We start from the raw sequence: 16,507 nt of genomic DNA on the forward strand, positions 1-16,507 counted from the left end.
TGCCCCTTGTCCACCCCTGCCTTTCCTATTCACTTTTTAGAAAAGGCTACTTTAGCCACACTTAGGATCTAGGATGTTACTCGTAAGAACAGCTATATTCTGGCAGTTGACATGGAGAGCAGAGGACAATACTCCTAGGAGACAGCTCAGCCTCATTGAAAAGTGGCTCAAGTTTGGGAAAGAAGGGAGAAGCATTAAAAATATCTACTTCCCAACTGGACTTCCTCATAATAATTTGTATCTTTCGTCAGGGTATTAAGGAATACTGAACAGCCTGATCAAAACTCAGTTTCTCTGTGTCCTGTCCTCCCAAATCAGTGCTCCTCCTCCCGCATTAGGGCACTCAACTGGAGTTTGACCACACATCCTCCAGCTAACACCACATTCCCTCTGTGTGTACATTGAAGAGCCTTCTAAAACTTCACAAGAGGATCTTATGTTAGGATCAAAGTACAAAAAGCCCTTTTCCAAAACCTCTGCATTAGATCTTTTCGCCAAGTACCCAGGGATTTCAAAGTTACTGTTTCTAAAATACATGTTCAAGACCTAGCACTGCCTAGAAATAGATTTTTCATTCTCCCAATGGGTTACCCAACAGCAAACCTTAAAATAGGTTCTCAGTTCTTAAATGGATGCTGCTGTCATGCAAAAGGTCATTTTGTGGCTAAATACACCATTATACTGTGTCAACTCCCACCAGAAGTAAAGGTAACTTCCCAAGAAGTAAAAACATAATTTAATGTCTAGAAAAGGAGGGTGTTCCTCAAAAGACAGCTCTTCTCCACCCTCTTTTTCTTGGTATCTTGCCTGAGGACAAAAAGGGCAAAGGCCTCCCAAGCCCTGGGAAAGATCACCTGGATTATGACACTGGATTTTTCTTTTTTCCCCATTTTTCTTCCTAGTCAGTATGGCTGAGTGGAAAAGGGAAAATTCCCTTCATTAATGAGGTGGGTGGAGGTGTCTATCTTACATTAAATGCCATGATCTACTTTCATAGCCCTGCCCCCACAGCATCAGAACTTAACGCCGTGAACACAAATCACAGCAACCTAGTTATTGCACATCAAAGCTGTCACTGTCACTCTTATTCTCAGGGTGGAAGAGAATCAGACAGTTGACATTTACTCTTTAGCTCTCAGGGTAAACAGAAACTAAGTCACAATATCTCTTCTGCTGCTCCAGAAAAGACACCAATCCCACACTATCCTGCAACAGCCGCACTGCCAGGCCTAGCATCCCTTCTGCAGTAACTCCACAGGGAAGAGCGAGCTACCCAACTGCACCTGTGTTTTCCTCTTAATAGCTGTGGTTTTTGAAGTTATCCCTTCCTGCTCCTCTTAAACTCCTTATCAGCGATGAAAGCCACCCCAGTGTGTAGAACACACTCCAACAAGAGCATTCCTCCATAACAGAGGCGGTTTGTGATCATATACCTTCTTATTCAGGGGCACATACCTCTACCAATTACAGAAACTGCTTGCACTGGAAAGCAAGAACACATTTAAAGCTCCATTTTAACACAATTAAAGCAGTTTGAAAGTAAGAAGCTGTTGATCATGCAGCACGCAGAACTACATGGACTATTAATATGTGTTCTGAAGACCACTGCTTAGAAACTTCTAATCCCAGTCTAGCACATTTACTAGCAACAGATTTCCAGTCTAGATTCTACAAAAAGCTCCCAGAAAAGTAGTTTTTTCATAATGCTCCATTCTGAGAGGAGGTCGTGCAACTGCAGGTACAAAATTAGGACTTATTAAGGGACCTGGCACTCCTCAGTAAAAATGGTTAAAAACACTCGAAGACAAAGTTCACTGCAATGGGAACATAATGTGGAAATCCTCTTGAGCAATCACAGGCTACTAGACTGAAGTGTGTTCCTGTCTAGAAGCACAAAATACCTGCACAGACAGAACTATGCTGTAGTCGAGGAGATAGCTGGGGCTGCAGTAGCCCACAGGAACAGGAAGGATGGTTTTGCAAGAGGTGCTCCTAGGACAAGAACAAACAGCTACTTTTGTCCTACAGCATCTGTATTGGCTCCAGTCAGGGGACATGCTTGTTCCATGGCTGAGCACCTGATGAGACTTACCAAAACATGGCATGTTGCTTTCAAACACTCGATGACTTGACAAAAAGGGTCACTAAGAAAACCACAAGAAACTGCCTCACCATTGCTGCATAAAACTGCTTTATTAAGCATGCTATTTTCTAATAAATCATGCCCTGGGAAGCCCTCACACCGGGGCTCACGCTAATGCTGAAGATAATAGAAAAGCTTGTTGCTACTGGGCAAACTGAGAACACAGAAGCATCTTTTCCAGGTAAAATTGCAGCTAAAGAATTAAGCTTCCCTCCGTCAGGATTCAGGGCCCAGCCAGCTCTGGCAATGTGTCTGTTCTCATCACAGAATTGGACAAGCTGGAAATATGAAGCTTTCTTGTACTGCTGGTACACTTTTAATACAGATAATTAGTATTGTCTGGGGGTACATACCCACCAAGAGGGAGCGAAAAGGCATATGGCTCTACCCTGCCTTCCTGAAACAACTCAGAATGGGCTGCCACCACTGCAAATTGTTTAAGGGAATGGATTTGTGCCTTCTTCCAAATGCTGCCTCAGTCTGCTTACTAGTCAAGTAACCTTTGGAGAAAGCTAGCTTCAGTCTCTCTTCATGGATTTCCAGATGTTACTCAGTTGCTCTGTTACTCAGAATAATCTCATGTTACTCAGTTGTCATGGGAATTTTGCAGCTCTCCTTCAGTACTGTATTGCCTGCAAATTTAAGCAGCAGGATTCTAAATCCCTCTTTCAGATTGTTAAACACACTGGGCAAAATTTACAGCAGTGCTTGCGTGACTTGAGACATCCTCTCCCAACTGATTACGAGTGGGACACAAGCACTTTGGAAAATTTCATTTGACAGTAAATGTATCTGACATCAAAGCCATCCCACCAGATATCTTCCCTAATTTAAAGAAGATGCGATGCTATTTTTCTTTGCTATTACTTGCTTAGCTGCCATATCACTTTATAAAAATCAGTTTAAGCTGACAACAGAGCAAACAATTTAGTGGAAACTAAACTATACCATCAAGAAGGGAGGAATTTCTGACACAAGCTTTATTATACAAAGGTCCTTTTCTGGCATTCTGCCCCATCTCCTTTCTCCTACCTCATGTACTCTTGCTGCTTGTTACACAGAATCCCATTACTCTGTTCAGCCATTTCCCTTCCATATTTGTCTCTATTTTATGCTGACAGGAACAAAAGGAAGAACAACTTTATTATAAGGATCTATTTGAAAGTCGGTATCTCACTTGCTTCCCTGCATTTAGAATTGTGTCTTCTTGCCCTGGTTTCTCCCCTCCCAGTACATCAGAGGCATATTAATTTAGTTCTCTTAACATCTACAGACACAAAGCACTTGCAACGGGGGATACAGCAGTTAAGTTCTTACTCATGTCTTCAATTATTTTTACTGAATTGCCTCTTCTTCTTTTAAAATTTGCAGTCTTGTTAAAAGTACATTTGAAAAAACCCACAAGTTTGCTACTAGCTATTTCCAAGTAATTAAATCCATTAATCCAAACAAGGAGCAAAGGAAATAAAACTACTTTCTCCTTCATGCTTTTTCCCCCTCCTCTTACTCCATAAGAATTAGAAATGCTCTTATCCCACTATATGTTATGACCAGCACTTACTCATTCTATTTTTTTGCTGCCCGTATCTTTCTCTTGCAAGCCTTAAAACAGTAATTGCCCTGAAATTGGAAAGAATGACAGAGGGTCCCCCCCCAGTAAACTTAAAATTCGATCAGTCCCTCAGAAACCAGGCTGTTCATTGTTTCCTGCATTCTTAGTTCCTAGGTTTTTAGTTCACAGCATTCAGATTTACAGTTTTAGTTTTCCTCCAGCCTGCTTCCACCACGATGCTGAATATTTCATTTCTATCATCACTACCAGAAAAGGTGTTTTGAAAAGAGGATGCAGAAATTCACACATCGGAAAACCAGTCCCACAAAGATGCACAGTAGCTAAGTTTAACTGCAAATTCAAAAGTCCGTGCAATTAGAGCTGGCTGCACAGCGACTCAGTGACTAACTTCCCAAGGAGACAGCTGGCAGATTTGCATAGCTGTGTCTGCTGGCGGGTTTGCAGAAACAGGAAAAAAAGGAGAGGACAAGACAGAGTGACCATAGCGACTTGCAGCTCTGCCACCCTGTGCTTTCTGTCCAGCTCACCTGAGGCACAGGGCAGCCAAAAGCTCCACCTTCGCTCAGTGCAGGTTCAATTGAGAATCTAACATTTAAGACACTCCATCCTTGTTGAAGTTTATAGACAGATGTGTGATCTACAGAAATAAGCAGATTAGAACAGGCCTGGAGATTGGCAGAGTTAGAAATACGCTGAATAAGCACACACACCTTGTCAGCAGCCACCACACGCCTGGAAGGCCTTCCACAGTTCTGTTTTCACACAGACAAGTTAAATGCCCCCCTTCCTCAGCACACCAAGTACCCTGCGCCATGTTTACAGAGCAAACTGTACTTCTGCTCCTCCTCGATGCCTTGAGGGACAGCTTATCTATAGCCCAGGCCTGCCACCTCTCTCAGGAAGAGCTACGCAGTTCTTCCAGCCGGTCTCTGGCTGTTTGTCCCCATGCAGGAGCCGTCACTCACCACAGCAGGCCCAGCTTGTGGCTGCTTCCAGCAGCGCCCAGAGCAAGGGATGGCCATGACTCAAGCCAGCACTGCTTTGCAAAACCACTTGGTGAACCACTGCCTATGTGAACACGCAAGAGAAGTCCTTATGGGCACACGCAAAGATTAAGGTGTGTGAACACTTCAACCTATGCATATAACAACATCTATTCAAAAGACACCTTTCCCTTCTTATTCAACAGTTCAATACACACAGCACTAGCAATAAGACTCAGGATGAGGCTCCAGGCAACCGCTAGCATTTTCTGCTACATGCCCTCCAACCGTGCTCACACAGTCAAGCCAAGGGGCTCCTGTTTTGGACATTGTGGGTCAGCTACTAATTTTAAGGCCCATACCTGGTTGAAGAGGTTGCACAAAGTACTCTTGCCTCTCTCTGGTAGGCAAACAAGACAATTCCCTTTGTTCTCTTGCCCCAGGGACCAGATGACCAACCTGTCTGGCCTGACCCATCATTTCTACAGCTAATGGAATTGGAGAGGAGATAGGAACCATGGGGATTTTCCACTAGAGCCCAGCGTAAGTAGGGCCTTAACTCAAGTTTCCAGCACAAGCAACATCAGAAAGGGAAAGTGAACTTAGTGAAAAACTTAGTGAAAAGCTGAAAGATCAACTGAATACTGATCCAAGGTGAGGGTAACGCAACAGAGTTGCAGGCGTTAAGTTTCACTAGAGGAATTTTTGTTTTTAAACAAGAGCTTATAAAAATACAATCATTTTCCCAGTGAACCACCCTGAAATCCTGTGCCTGGGCACAGAAAGTGTTTTTTGGTACCACAAGAGGTGTGGAAGGCAGACAATGAATAGGATGCGTGTGCTGCCCATTTCCTTTGGTTGAAAGACACGAGATAAAATAGTATAATTACCTTAACTTCTTCCTGTAAGCATGACTTCAGGATACTTCTCTAGCATACAGCTGTGATCCCAACACATCAATTTAACTTTAATTTAACTTTTCCATTAGGAAATTCTCAGTCACTCCAAATCAGCAAGAAAGAATGTTATCAGTGACAACTTGACATCTACCAGTCCACATTTAGGCCAATAAACAACCAGCTTCCTCACAACAGCAACAACCCGCTTTTAACATGGTATGGCCACCTTTACCAACCCTTCAGGAAAAAAAAAAAAGAGCAGAGATAGCCAGAAAGCAGCTTTTCAAGTAACAGCCAAAATATCCTCCCCCCAGAACCTGGGGGCTGTGGTAATCCCCTTTTTGAAATGCTAATGTCATTACAACCATAGCACCAGAAGACAAGCAGTGGTGCCTGGGTGACAGAGCCTCCGCTGTGCCCTTACACAGATGATTTAAGCTGGGCCTTTTGTAACTCTCCTCCCCAAAGCTCCCTGCCCGACATCAGGCTTGACAGGAGCTGCAGCTGCCGTCCGACCCTCCCGAGGAGCAGGGGTGGAAAGATCAAGCTGATGAATTCATACGTGCAGGGCGGGGGTCAAGGCGCAGCAGCCGTACACCGCAGCCTTGTGTTCTCCAAATGCACACGCGAGGACAAAGATGGGCTCAGGGAAGACTTGAAAAAAGGCAAAGCAAAAGGTCCCCAACTGCTTTCTTGCTACCACTAAGCAATTGCACAACAGCAAAAATAGTTACAGCTGGTCATTAGACTCAGCACAACAGATACTGGTATAGGAGAGCACGGCTCAAAGAAACTAATCAACATAAATATGTCTATCCTCACAATCCCAGGAACCAGCTCAGCCTCGGGGAGGAATCCCTCCCATGGAGAAAGCTACTCCAAAGGGATAGAGAGCAGTCAACTTCCCTGCAAAAGCAACTGGAACTAGTTGCTGTGGGGAGATAGGAGACCAGACTGGGCACCACAAGTTTCATCCTGCCACCATGAAATACATAACTAAGAGATGGTTACCAGAGGGCTTTCTAGTTTTGTTTTCAATTTAGTGTACAGTTTTCATTGCCCCCAATACCAGTCAGGGAATCACCAGGGAAAACCAACTTCAAGTAATGATTCTGTTTTAAATACTACAGGATTTGCTGCAAAAAAAGTTTTTCCTACAACTTATCATTTCCTGCCATCTCCCAGAGAGCCTCCCACTACAGGAGAAAAGGGAGACCATAACCACAATGGCTGAGAAGTAAATCAAGCTAAGTTTTACCTCAGGTGAAATACAGGTAAATAACAGACCGAAACAACATTTGCCATTCACAAACACTGCTGCGTTTACAGCAACTCCCACTTCACTATGAGATTGGGTGAAGCTACTCTAACACCACAGAAATAATACGTAAGAGCCCCAAATCTCTCTGCTGGAAAAGAAACAGGAACTATTTCACCTTGAAAGTTCAGTCACCCCACTGCTGCTTAGGTGTTTGAACTACCTACAGAGAAGTATCTGCATTTAACGAGGAGGCCAGCCTCTACTGTCACAGAAAGAAGAAAGGTGACAGACCACTCTGGAAAGGGAGATGCGTTTGTTTTTGTTTGTGGAGGGTGCACACTGGCAAGCAGCTTTGAAATGCTGCCACCAAACCCAAATAACTTTTAAATGAAAAACACAAAAGCTTCAGTTCTGCAGGCACCATCCCTTGGTGCTACTAACTAACCAATGTCAGGAGAAAAATTTCCTCCATTTAAAGCAACTAATTAAGTTAAGAGTTCAGCAGATGGAAACAGACTAAGTGATAGATGCTTCCCTGCTGTCAGAGGATGCAGAACAGACATTCGTTTTCATCCTCTCTAATCACTCCACAGCGCCTGACGTGGCCAAGCATGAAATACTCCTGACCTGCCTCAGACAAGCGTCAGGTGGCCAGAGGTATGTGGTAAAATAGTTAAGTCTTTGCTCACCCTGACTGTAGTCAGAGAATAATTTCCTCACAACACCCCTAATTAGCAGCTTCCACAAGTCTCTCTTGGTTTTACTGACAGCAAGAATCAAGGATGCTAAAAGCAGCCCTATCTGTGTACCAGCTGACAGGCTGCAACATTCCCTTTCCCCCATGCAGTCATACCACTGCCCACCCAAGGACTCAACTCTTATATGGGATCAGCTCATGACTGGAAAGAGCTGGTTAAATTGGGACCAAACATGACCAAGGCAACACTGACAGGAAAACTAAAGAAAAAAAGAAAGAAAAAGAAATAGTGCTCTGAAAAGGTGCTCCAGCCCTGAGGAGTCTCCACAGCTGGAGGCACATGCCAAGGGGCAGTCAATTCTCCAGGGTGCTAGAGGAAGCAGAACTTCTCACAGGGCCTAACCTCTTCCAGCAGAGCACCCACACTGCACTTCGAGTGTGTTCACCCACCAGAGGCACCACCTCACACCAGCAGACAGCGATCTGGTCACCACTGCATGCACCTCCTCTCCCACACGGCAGAAGTACGCTAACAGTGCCTGAGTGCCAGTCTTGTGATCTGCCTCAGACCAAACTTGCCGACTATTTGTTTCACTGCTGCTTCAGTGACACAACATTGAACATGGATCCTGTACCAATAGAGAGCTCAGCTCTCCCAGCACTGTATTCTCCCCCAACTATTCCAAAAGTGGAGTCTAGCTTACTAAATACCACAGAGGAAACAGCCACCATCAAAGCACAAACTGTCAACTTAAAGATAACATTTAAGTATTTGAGAAGTAAATGCAAATAAAGAGATTCAAAGTGGGAAGGCCCGAAGGTTAAAATTATGCTAGCTCAAGGACATCACATGTTTATGTCACAGCAAGGCTCATTTCTGCTTTGGGCTACTGGCAATAACATTTGCAACAAGACTAGCTTGTTGGGAAAGAAAAAGAAGTGGAGAACTAAAAGAATACAATTGGAAAAACAAACTTGCCATATTCATGGATTTCACTAAGACTTGTGCTCAAAGGCAAACTCATCACAGCTTGTGACTACGTTCAGATTTTGCAGCTTATGTATTAAAAATGAATAATTTCCTCAGTTGAAACAAAAGTGGTGGTTGAACCTAAACACTCAAATGATAAAGCCTTTATCTTTTCTTAGTATCTTGCAACCTAAGTCAATTACGCCCAAGAAAGTGTTTACAATGAAACCTGAAGGTTGTTCTTCAGGAGCATTCAAAGGTTACTTTTGCTAGGGAAAGCAAAACCAGCAACAGAATGGAAGAAGTACTAGCTTCAGGATAATACAGAGCATTACAGTTATGGTCCTTTGCCTGTGCTAAAGAGAAGTAAAGATGTGCTGCAGCATAATGCGAGGCTCAGCACAACGCTGACAGTATTGGTCCTTTTCAAGAAGCACGTCAGCGGGTCTAAAACTTGAACTACTGGAGACAGGTTACACAGCAGGCACATTGCCAGGACTCAGAGTTTCAAAGTTAGCTGCTCTGAAGGTAGGGGTGGAATGGGCCAGAGGAAACATCATTAAAAACCCACGCTTGTCCCCTCCCAGCCAGGGATAAATCAACAGGTGTGGTTTTTGTACGACACACCAGAAGCACATTCCTAAAGGCCTCTTCAGCATCAGGTAAGTCTCCTGGAGATAAACCTCCAGCGTGCTGGTGGTCCGCAACAGAGAGGCAGCACCAGAAGTCCCTAACCCACTCTGATATAACTTACACAGTGACACACAGACCCCACCTGGAAAGCATCACCATCAGCAAGGAGTGATACCTTGGTGTTGACAAGGATCCAGGGTCTAGCAGCTTTAATAGGTTTATCTTGTTTACAGGAAGGGTTCCTTTACAGTGGGTGTATCAGCCAAACAAATGCAGGATGGGGGAGAAGAGCAAAGCAGCTTTTAACTATAAAACTGAACACAAACTAAGAAAAGCAGAACCTTCTGAGAAAGTCACAGGTATTTCTCTAAACATGGCAGCAACTTCCACTTGAAATTCTTCCCTATGTCTTGTTTCACACACAGTTGCTATATGGTCTTTCACAGTTTCTCTCCCCCCCAGATCCCCAGCCATGATGTTAGAGCACTTGTAGGCAGACACAGCCAGTGCTCCCGTAACTGACATCTTCACCCTGCTCTGCTCCCACCTTCGGAAGATTCCTGCCTTGAAGCTTCAGTCGCTGGAGGGCACACACACTTTGTAACCCTCAAGTCCTCAAACTCTCTGTCAGTGTCTCATTAGTCAGTCCTGTTGCATATAGAAAAGCCTCAAAAGCCTGATGTTGTAAAGGCATATCCTACATCAAGACACTCTTACCTAACCATTAAAAAAATAAACACACACATATATATTTTTCTACTAAAGTCCTCCCTCCCAAGGCCATACTATTCTCAACCATTCTAATCTGATTGCATAACTAAAACACTACCTTCTTTCAGGACTTACACTACTTAACCACCAAGACACTAATTTGGCTTTTTAAACCATCAGGATCTTTCACAACTCCACCTGTGGAAACCTTTACCTTCCTGTTTTGCTGCACTCCTCTGTCCCCCTCCTCTCCTTCCTAGAATCTTATTCTCCCCCAATCCTCATTCACCTTCAAGCTATTCTGCCACCTTCCTACAAATCTCCATTTGCTTCTAGTCCTTTTCTATGCCTGAAGAGTCTCCAGATAGCTCCATTTCCTTCAAAATATTCCAGTTCTACCTAAAACAAAAACTTCACCGGTTGTCTCAACAGCTGATATCTCTGCTGAAAAAGAAGCAGAAGAAAATGCAAAGTTGCCTAAACAACAAAATTGGTAAGATCACAAAACAGTTTTACTCTCTTTCTGATGCATAGTTTTATGGGTGCCTAAGGGTACGTCTGACATGAAACTCGCTATACACCATGTTGGTATTTTCCTCGAGACATAGAAAATGTTCCTTCAAGACAGAAAAGCAGCAGCAGCCTCTGGCTTTCTAGTCATGACTCTGCATGTGTCAAGCCTACCATGTTTCTTCCCTGTCCGTGGGTTGAAAACTCAACAGAACGTCCACCAGAGGTGCTTATCTCACTCTATAGCAAGGCAACATTTTTCAAATCAGACATGCTTCTCCCTTTACTGACAAAGTAAAAGATGTATCTCAAAAGCAGCAGCAATGTTTCTTTCTGCTCTCAAACAAGAAAGATTTTCCCCATTGAATTAAGATGACTGGCTAGACCTAAAATGCTGAGCCTGCAAGATTTAAAGATGCTCTTTTGTTACACCCTACTGTTCAATTCTTTGGCTTCTGCTTCCCCTGAAATGCTTCTTACCTCGCCAAGCGGATAAATGCACTTATCCTTGCATTCATGGCATTGGCCCTATAGAGAAGGAACACAGGAGGCATCTCCATCCAGCACCAGCCAGGCCAAGGTACCCAAGCAGTGAGGGAGCATCCCCACAACATCCCTCTTGAGATTAGGCAGTCTTCTCAGCACAGGAACTCCAAGAGTTCCCCTCCCCCTTCCATAATAAAAGGATCACTGTACTAGGCTGGGCCAAAAAGCTCATTTTTTTTCTTCAACAGTTTAGCAACAAGCCCCATCTAGCCCAATCCACCTAGCACATCCTGCAACTCATCTAAGCAGCCCCATACCTAAGGGGTTACTTCAAATCCCTTCAACGACATCTGGAAGCAAGCAATTCACCAGTCTTCCAATGCCAATACAACACTGCAGAAGCAGAGCCTCAGGGGAATTCCTGCTTGCAGAGGAAGACTAACACTCCCCAGAGGTTTCGTTCATTAAAAGGAAAATGTTTTTTTAGATGCAGATCAGTGCACACAGATAAGCAGGTACAACCTCTTGAGACAATGCCATAATCCTGTCACTGGGTTCCAGCCACCCTCACGAAGGTACAAGCATTTTTGAGCTTCCTGTTCAAGTGCCTTCAGCGCCCTACCTTCACTCTTGACTATCAGCAGCTTGTTATCAGCAGTGTTTTAGCAGTCCTCATCTAGACACAGATTGCTGGCTTTAACACAGGGCCTTGACAGATTCAGCCACAAAAGCTGAAGACTCAACAGTCTACAGCTACCTACCTTGCCCTACCACTTGTTTCCCCCTTATCACCCACGTAAGCATGCTGAGGACATATCTACTCCACAGCTTTACATACCACACACCAGCTATTCCAGCAGTATTTGCAGTAACAACCCAGGCTGAAGTTTGCCATAGTTCCAGAGCAAATTTACTTCTTGTTCTGCCATCCCCACTGCAGAGTCAGTAATGGCTAGCAGCATAACCAGGAGGTGGTAACTGCTTGTGCTGCTACAGTTAAACATAGGGGCTGGAGAAGCAGTGGCAGACATGGGTTGCACAGAAAAATATTCAACATATCCTAAAAACATAATGCCTCAGCTGCAATGGTAACCAGTTTAGGACTCAAAAGGAACAGAAGCAGCAAACCAATTGTCAACTGGCACAAAGTGATAGCAAGCAAACTTTCTTCTGTCCCACTGTCAGGACTTTTCCCATGACACTAGGAACAAACCCAAACTCTTCCCAAATGATTGGCTCAAGCACATAAAGAGGAAGGACTCAGTGATAGAAGGAAGCTGCATAAGAAGATAGACTAGTCTGTACCTTCAACCTAGCGGGCAGCAGTCATCAAGGGACACCAGTCAGAACCTGGACTGAAGTTCACAAATACTTTCTCTTGAAGAACAAACCATGCCATTTAGCACGCCTCCTGCTTCCCTCTACAATGAAGCTCCTACCAATTTCCATCTTTCTCATTCTAGCCCAAGAAGCTAAGGTGAGTTGGAACGGACAACTCTTGAATTATTTCTTAAAGTAGCTTATTTTCCTGCTAGCAACCGTGGCCAAGAATTGAAGGCCCCTTAATACTAGGTGTGTGTGATACCAGTCTTGCCAGGAGTAAAATTCAGGCATTGGATAAAAATCCAGGATTCAGAGGATGCCATCAGCTCATCTCCCACTCTCTGAAGACCAAAATTTGGTAGGTGGTAAAACCCCCCTCCCACACCTTTAAATACTTCATTATGAATCCATTCCCCTCAGACTCTGTTCCTGTATTCCGTTTTTTTGGAGGAGAGGGGAAAGTTCAGACTAAGCAGACCAAATTTCAGAAAAGATTTACGCAAAATTTTACACATTTAGAACAGATACAGAAGCCAAATATGCTTCCCGATTCCTCCCAAAGTTATGTACATCCAGAACATGCACACAGGAAAGATTTTAGACTTTCTCTGAGCACAGGAGATGAAAAGTAGGAATATCCAATGGAATATATCCAGAGTCATGCTCTGTGATGAGATGTTCACCTTTTTCTTGATTAAAGGAAATAAAAGGTTTCTTGCCTCAGTTTGCCCTCCCTGTCCTCCCAATCCTCTCTGGCAGCCTCTCAGAATTCTCACAAGCAGCATCTCTCGCTGCATTTTAATGAAATATTTACTCTATTTGTTTTTTCTTGAGTCATTTGAAGTTAAATGCTATAGAAGGCACAGAGATCCCTTCAAGCACAGTGAAACATATGAAGTTGATCTCCCTCTCTCAAACTGAGGGCAGTCATCTTTCCCAAATACAAGGGACAAAAATGGAAGCGGGGCATAGAGATGGATCTCAGCCTATCCAACACAACAAAAGTATAATGGGAATCCTAGCTCATAGCCACTTATATTAACCAGTAAGACATCACACTCATTTCTCATAGTACAGCAGTGAATATAAATCTACTCACATGCAGGTCCTTTGGATTTGCTGAGCCAACCTAGGACAGACAAAAGGAAATTTCAGGATTACTATTATGCTTGCTTCAATTCATCCTTCAACCATTAGAACTGGTTAAAATTAAACAAATTCTGTGGCTTCTTGAGATCCCTATTACTCCCTTCGAGCCAGTTGCTTAAATGGCACTGCCTGGATCAGTGTAGGAACAGTGTGAATATTATTTGAATAGTCTTAATTCTGGGCCCATCCGCATTTGCTTCCTAGCCACCTTTGCGGCCTGGCCATTATTCTGCAGCTCCTCACCATGCTCTTCCGTACCACTTTGCTCTTACTAAGCTCTCCAAAGTGACTGGAAAGAGGAATTGCACCTGAAACTGCTCCCCCTTCTCTCCATGGAGAACTACACACTTCTTTGGGCTGACACTGAAGCATGCACACTTACATGAAGCATGCAGGTTAGAATCAAGATCCTCTGCTCATTCACGACACCTCCCCACATTTCTGTCTGGCCATGCAATGTTATAGTGTCCTTGTTTTCATGACCATTGAATTCATCCCTAGCTGTATAAACGCCTTCCTTTCAGCTGCATAATTAGAGACAAAGGAAACGTCTGCTTTGCACAGATTCCCAAAGAATAGGAACAAGTCTGAATCTGCTCAATGACTGGAGTGCACTCTAACAAGCTGTTCTACGCAATGCAAACAAATACCAGCGGTATCCAAGAGCTTCTGTGCAGAATAACCTTGGCACTGAAAAGACCTTAGAACAGCAAGCAGCAGATTGGCTGATTTGCGTCAGAGACAACACACAGGAATGAAGTCGTTTCAGTTTATTCAAGCTCAATTCATCATTTTAATGGCAATCCTAAAAATTAAAGAGCTAGCTTTATAGCATTTCACATGTGATCAGTCAACAAAAAATCAGGCTGTGTCTAAAGCTAAATGGACTTAGATTCACCAAGCCTGCATTATTATTAATTTTTAAAGGTTAATATTTAAACTCTGTCCTTTATGGGTATTGATATTTGCTTAATTCAGGATGTTTAATCCTTTTACCAACACCTTTACATGCATTTCCCAGGACCAGGTGATGCTATTATCAATAATGAAAGGCGCAACCTATGTTTTGATAGGTTTCTGACAGAGCTGGTTATGAATCCAAGAGAGATTACACCATTTGGAACACAAACGATAGGAAGCTTTCAGAGTATTTTAGAGACTACGTGTTAAAATTTAATGAACAACTTATTCTGATCCACTGTCATCCTTCCAAAAATAGCCTGGCCAGACAGGAGGACCATTGTGAATGAGATATAAACACAAGGCCTTTGAGAGCTTGGGAATAACCTTAAGGGCCAGAGATGGGGGTGGGAAATCACAGCAACAAAGAAAGCATGGAGAAGCATTATCTGTAGAAAAGCAGACAAAATGGTTGTTATTGCTCCTCTCCATCACTTCAAAACCTCCCCATCTCTATTTACTAAGCACTACGAACTGGCTTTTAGTTACATTCCAGACAAACCCTCAAAGAAAACAGAAGAGACAGATTAAGAACTAAGCCTCAGCACCTCAGGTCCTTGCTTTCTAAGTCTCTTCGCCTGCTCATTCCTTCATTATTTCTCCCAACTAACCTTGGAGAACTTGCCGGATGGGGAAAAAAGGAAAAAGGTACAACAGTGATAAAGCTCAAGAAATATTTCTGAACAGCACTGAAGTTTCCATAAATCCTCCTCTTCTGACATAGCTTCGTTGCTTGCCCATCACCAAATGCTGCATTTGTTTTGTGTTAAAATATGTGCAGCGGTTATTTTTATATTCATGGATATCTTCCTGTGAAAAGGGAGCAGCTTCCCCAAATTCTGCAGTGTGCTTAGTGACTAAGCAACTTATCATACTCATCTCATGGCACTCCAGGATATTTGGATAGATTGCTTGAGACAAAGTGCTGAAGATTTTTCTTAAAAATCCATGCATAAATAAAATCAATTTATTACCAGAGGACAGACCAGATGCTTGCTGACTGGAAATGAGTCTGCCCTCTGCATTAACCACGTGGCAAAGAGAGCACATTCCTGCCCAGAACATGAATATATCTCTAAGCCTCCTGGAACTCAAGCAATAGAATTTCTAAACAGCAAAATTACTGTAATACAATATACATCATATGGTTTTAAACAAATGAATCACAAGCTCTGCTTTCTCACTCAGAGCTGAGCCAGCCGTTGTCTCCATGCTTGTCTGTTTTTTTGAGAACATTCTTCAGCTTTTGTAGCAATTGCGAGCATGTCATGTTGGCCCTGCATTCAAGGCAAGCATTACCACCAAGAGATTTAATACAGTCTCTTGCTTCATGTTAACATCGCTTTCCTCTGCCTGCTCTGAACGATTTTACTATGTAAAGTAATAAAGTGAGGATGGTGGGGTGGTTGGGGGACAAAGACGAGGGAAAGATGATTTTCCAAGCGCCTCGCCAGTATTCTTTGTTTCTCCATCTGGCTCTCCGCTCCTCAGCTGACTTGCTCATTAATGTTACTCATGGCTGGTATGCTGCTGCAGGTGCAGCTCTCCGGGACCATGATGCATCGCTGAGCGCCCCCATCCCTCCCAGCAATTGACAGTTGGGTTGCTACCTCCCAGTCTCAGAAAACCGGCACATGGAAGTGCTCCTCAGCGAGCCCTTCCCCTCCCCCAGGATTTTTTCCCCTGCACGTCTTACCCTCTGCTATGATCTTGAGCTCCCCTCCACATGCACTCACTTTCTCACTTCCCCTGCAGGAAATGGTTCATGCCTAGCCACTATAATCCTATTTAGCTGATGATCTGACTTGATCAGTTTACCACAGCTGGTTTCAGGTCCTGAAGCAAAAGGAACACTGAAAGGGAAACAATGCAGAACCACTCTTGGGTCTTCCAACATGCTTAACCAGTGTTTTTGTTAATGTGACTGGATGCCTCAAAAATGATACTAAAAAGGCTTGCCTGTATTGTGGCTGCCTTTCCCCATCCAGCAGCCCCGTGCAGCACAAGGCATTTGCATACTGATTACAGACTCAGCTGAAGGTGCTGCAGTGTGTAATGGGAGTCTCAGATGGGGATGGTGCACTCCAGCCCCAGGCTGGGAGGCATATCTGACAGGCCTACATCTGAAATGAGGCAGTGACATTATCACCGATAACAGCAAGACTGGAAAAAACAAGGATAGACCAGATCCAAAAAGACCTTGTCCCTT

General features: G+C 43.7%; 1 protein-coding gene across 6 annotated transcripts in view; it reads right to left on the minus strand.

The window, feature by feature from the left end:
• SUSD6 (sushi domain containing 6) overlaps positions 1–16,507 on the minus strand; it is a 103,028-nt gene that overhangs the window by 32,583 nt on the left and 53,938 nt on the right. For 5 of the 6 annotated variants that reach the window (XM_076344795.1, XM_076344796.1, XM_076344797.1 and 2 more), the window contains one exon: positions 13,289–13,318. The exons of the other annotated variant lie outside the window; for it this stretch is intronic. In XM_076344795.1, the coding sequence (XP_076200910.1) occupies positions 13,289–13,318 (30 nt within the window). The remainder of the gene's footprint in view (positions 1–13,288; positions 13,319–16,507) is intronic. 6 annotated transcript variants of the gene reach the window in all.

Source organism: Aptenodytes patagonicus, chromosome 7 (genome assembly GCF_965638725.1).
Source record: "Aptenodytes patagonicus chromosome 7, bAptPat1.pri.cur, whole genome shotgun sequence".
Classification (NCBI taxonomy): domain Eukaryota; kingdom Metazoa; phylum Chordata; class Aves; order Sphenisciformes; family Spheniscidae; genus Aptenodytes; species Aptenodytes patagonicus.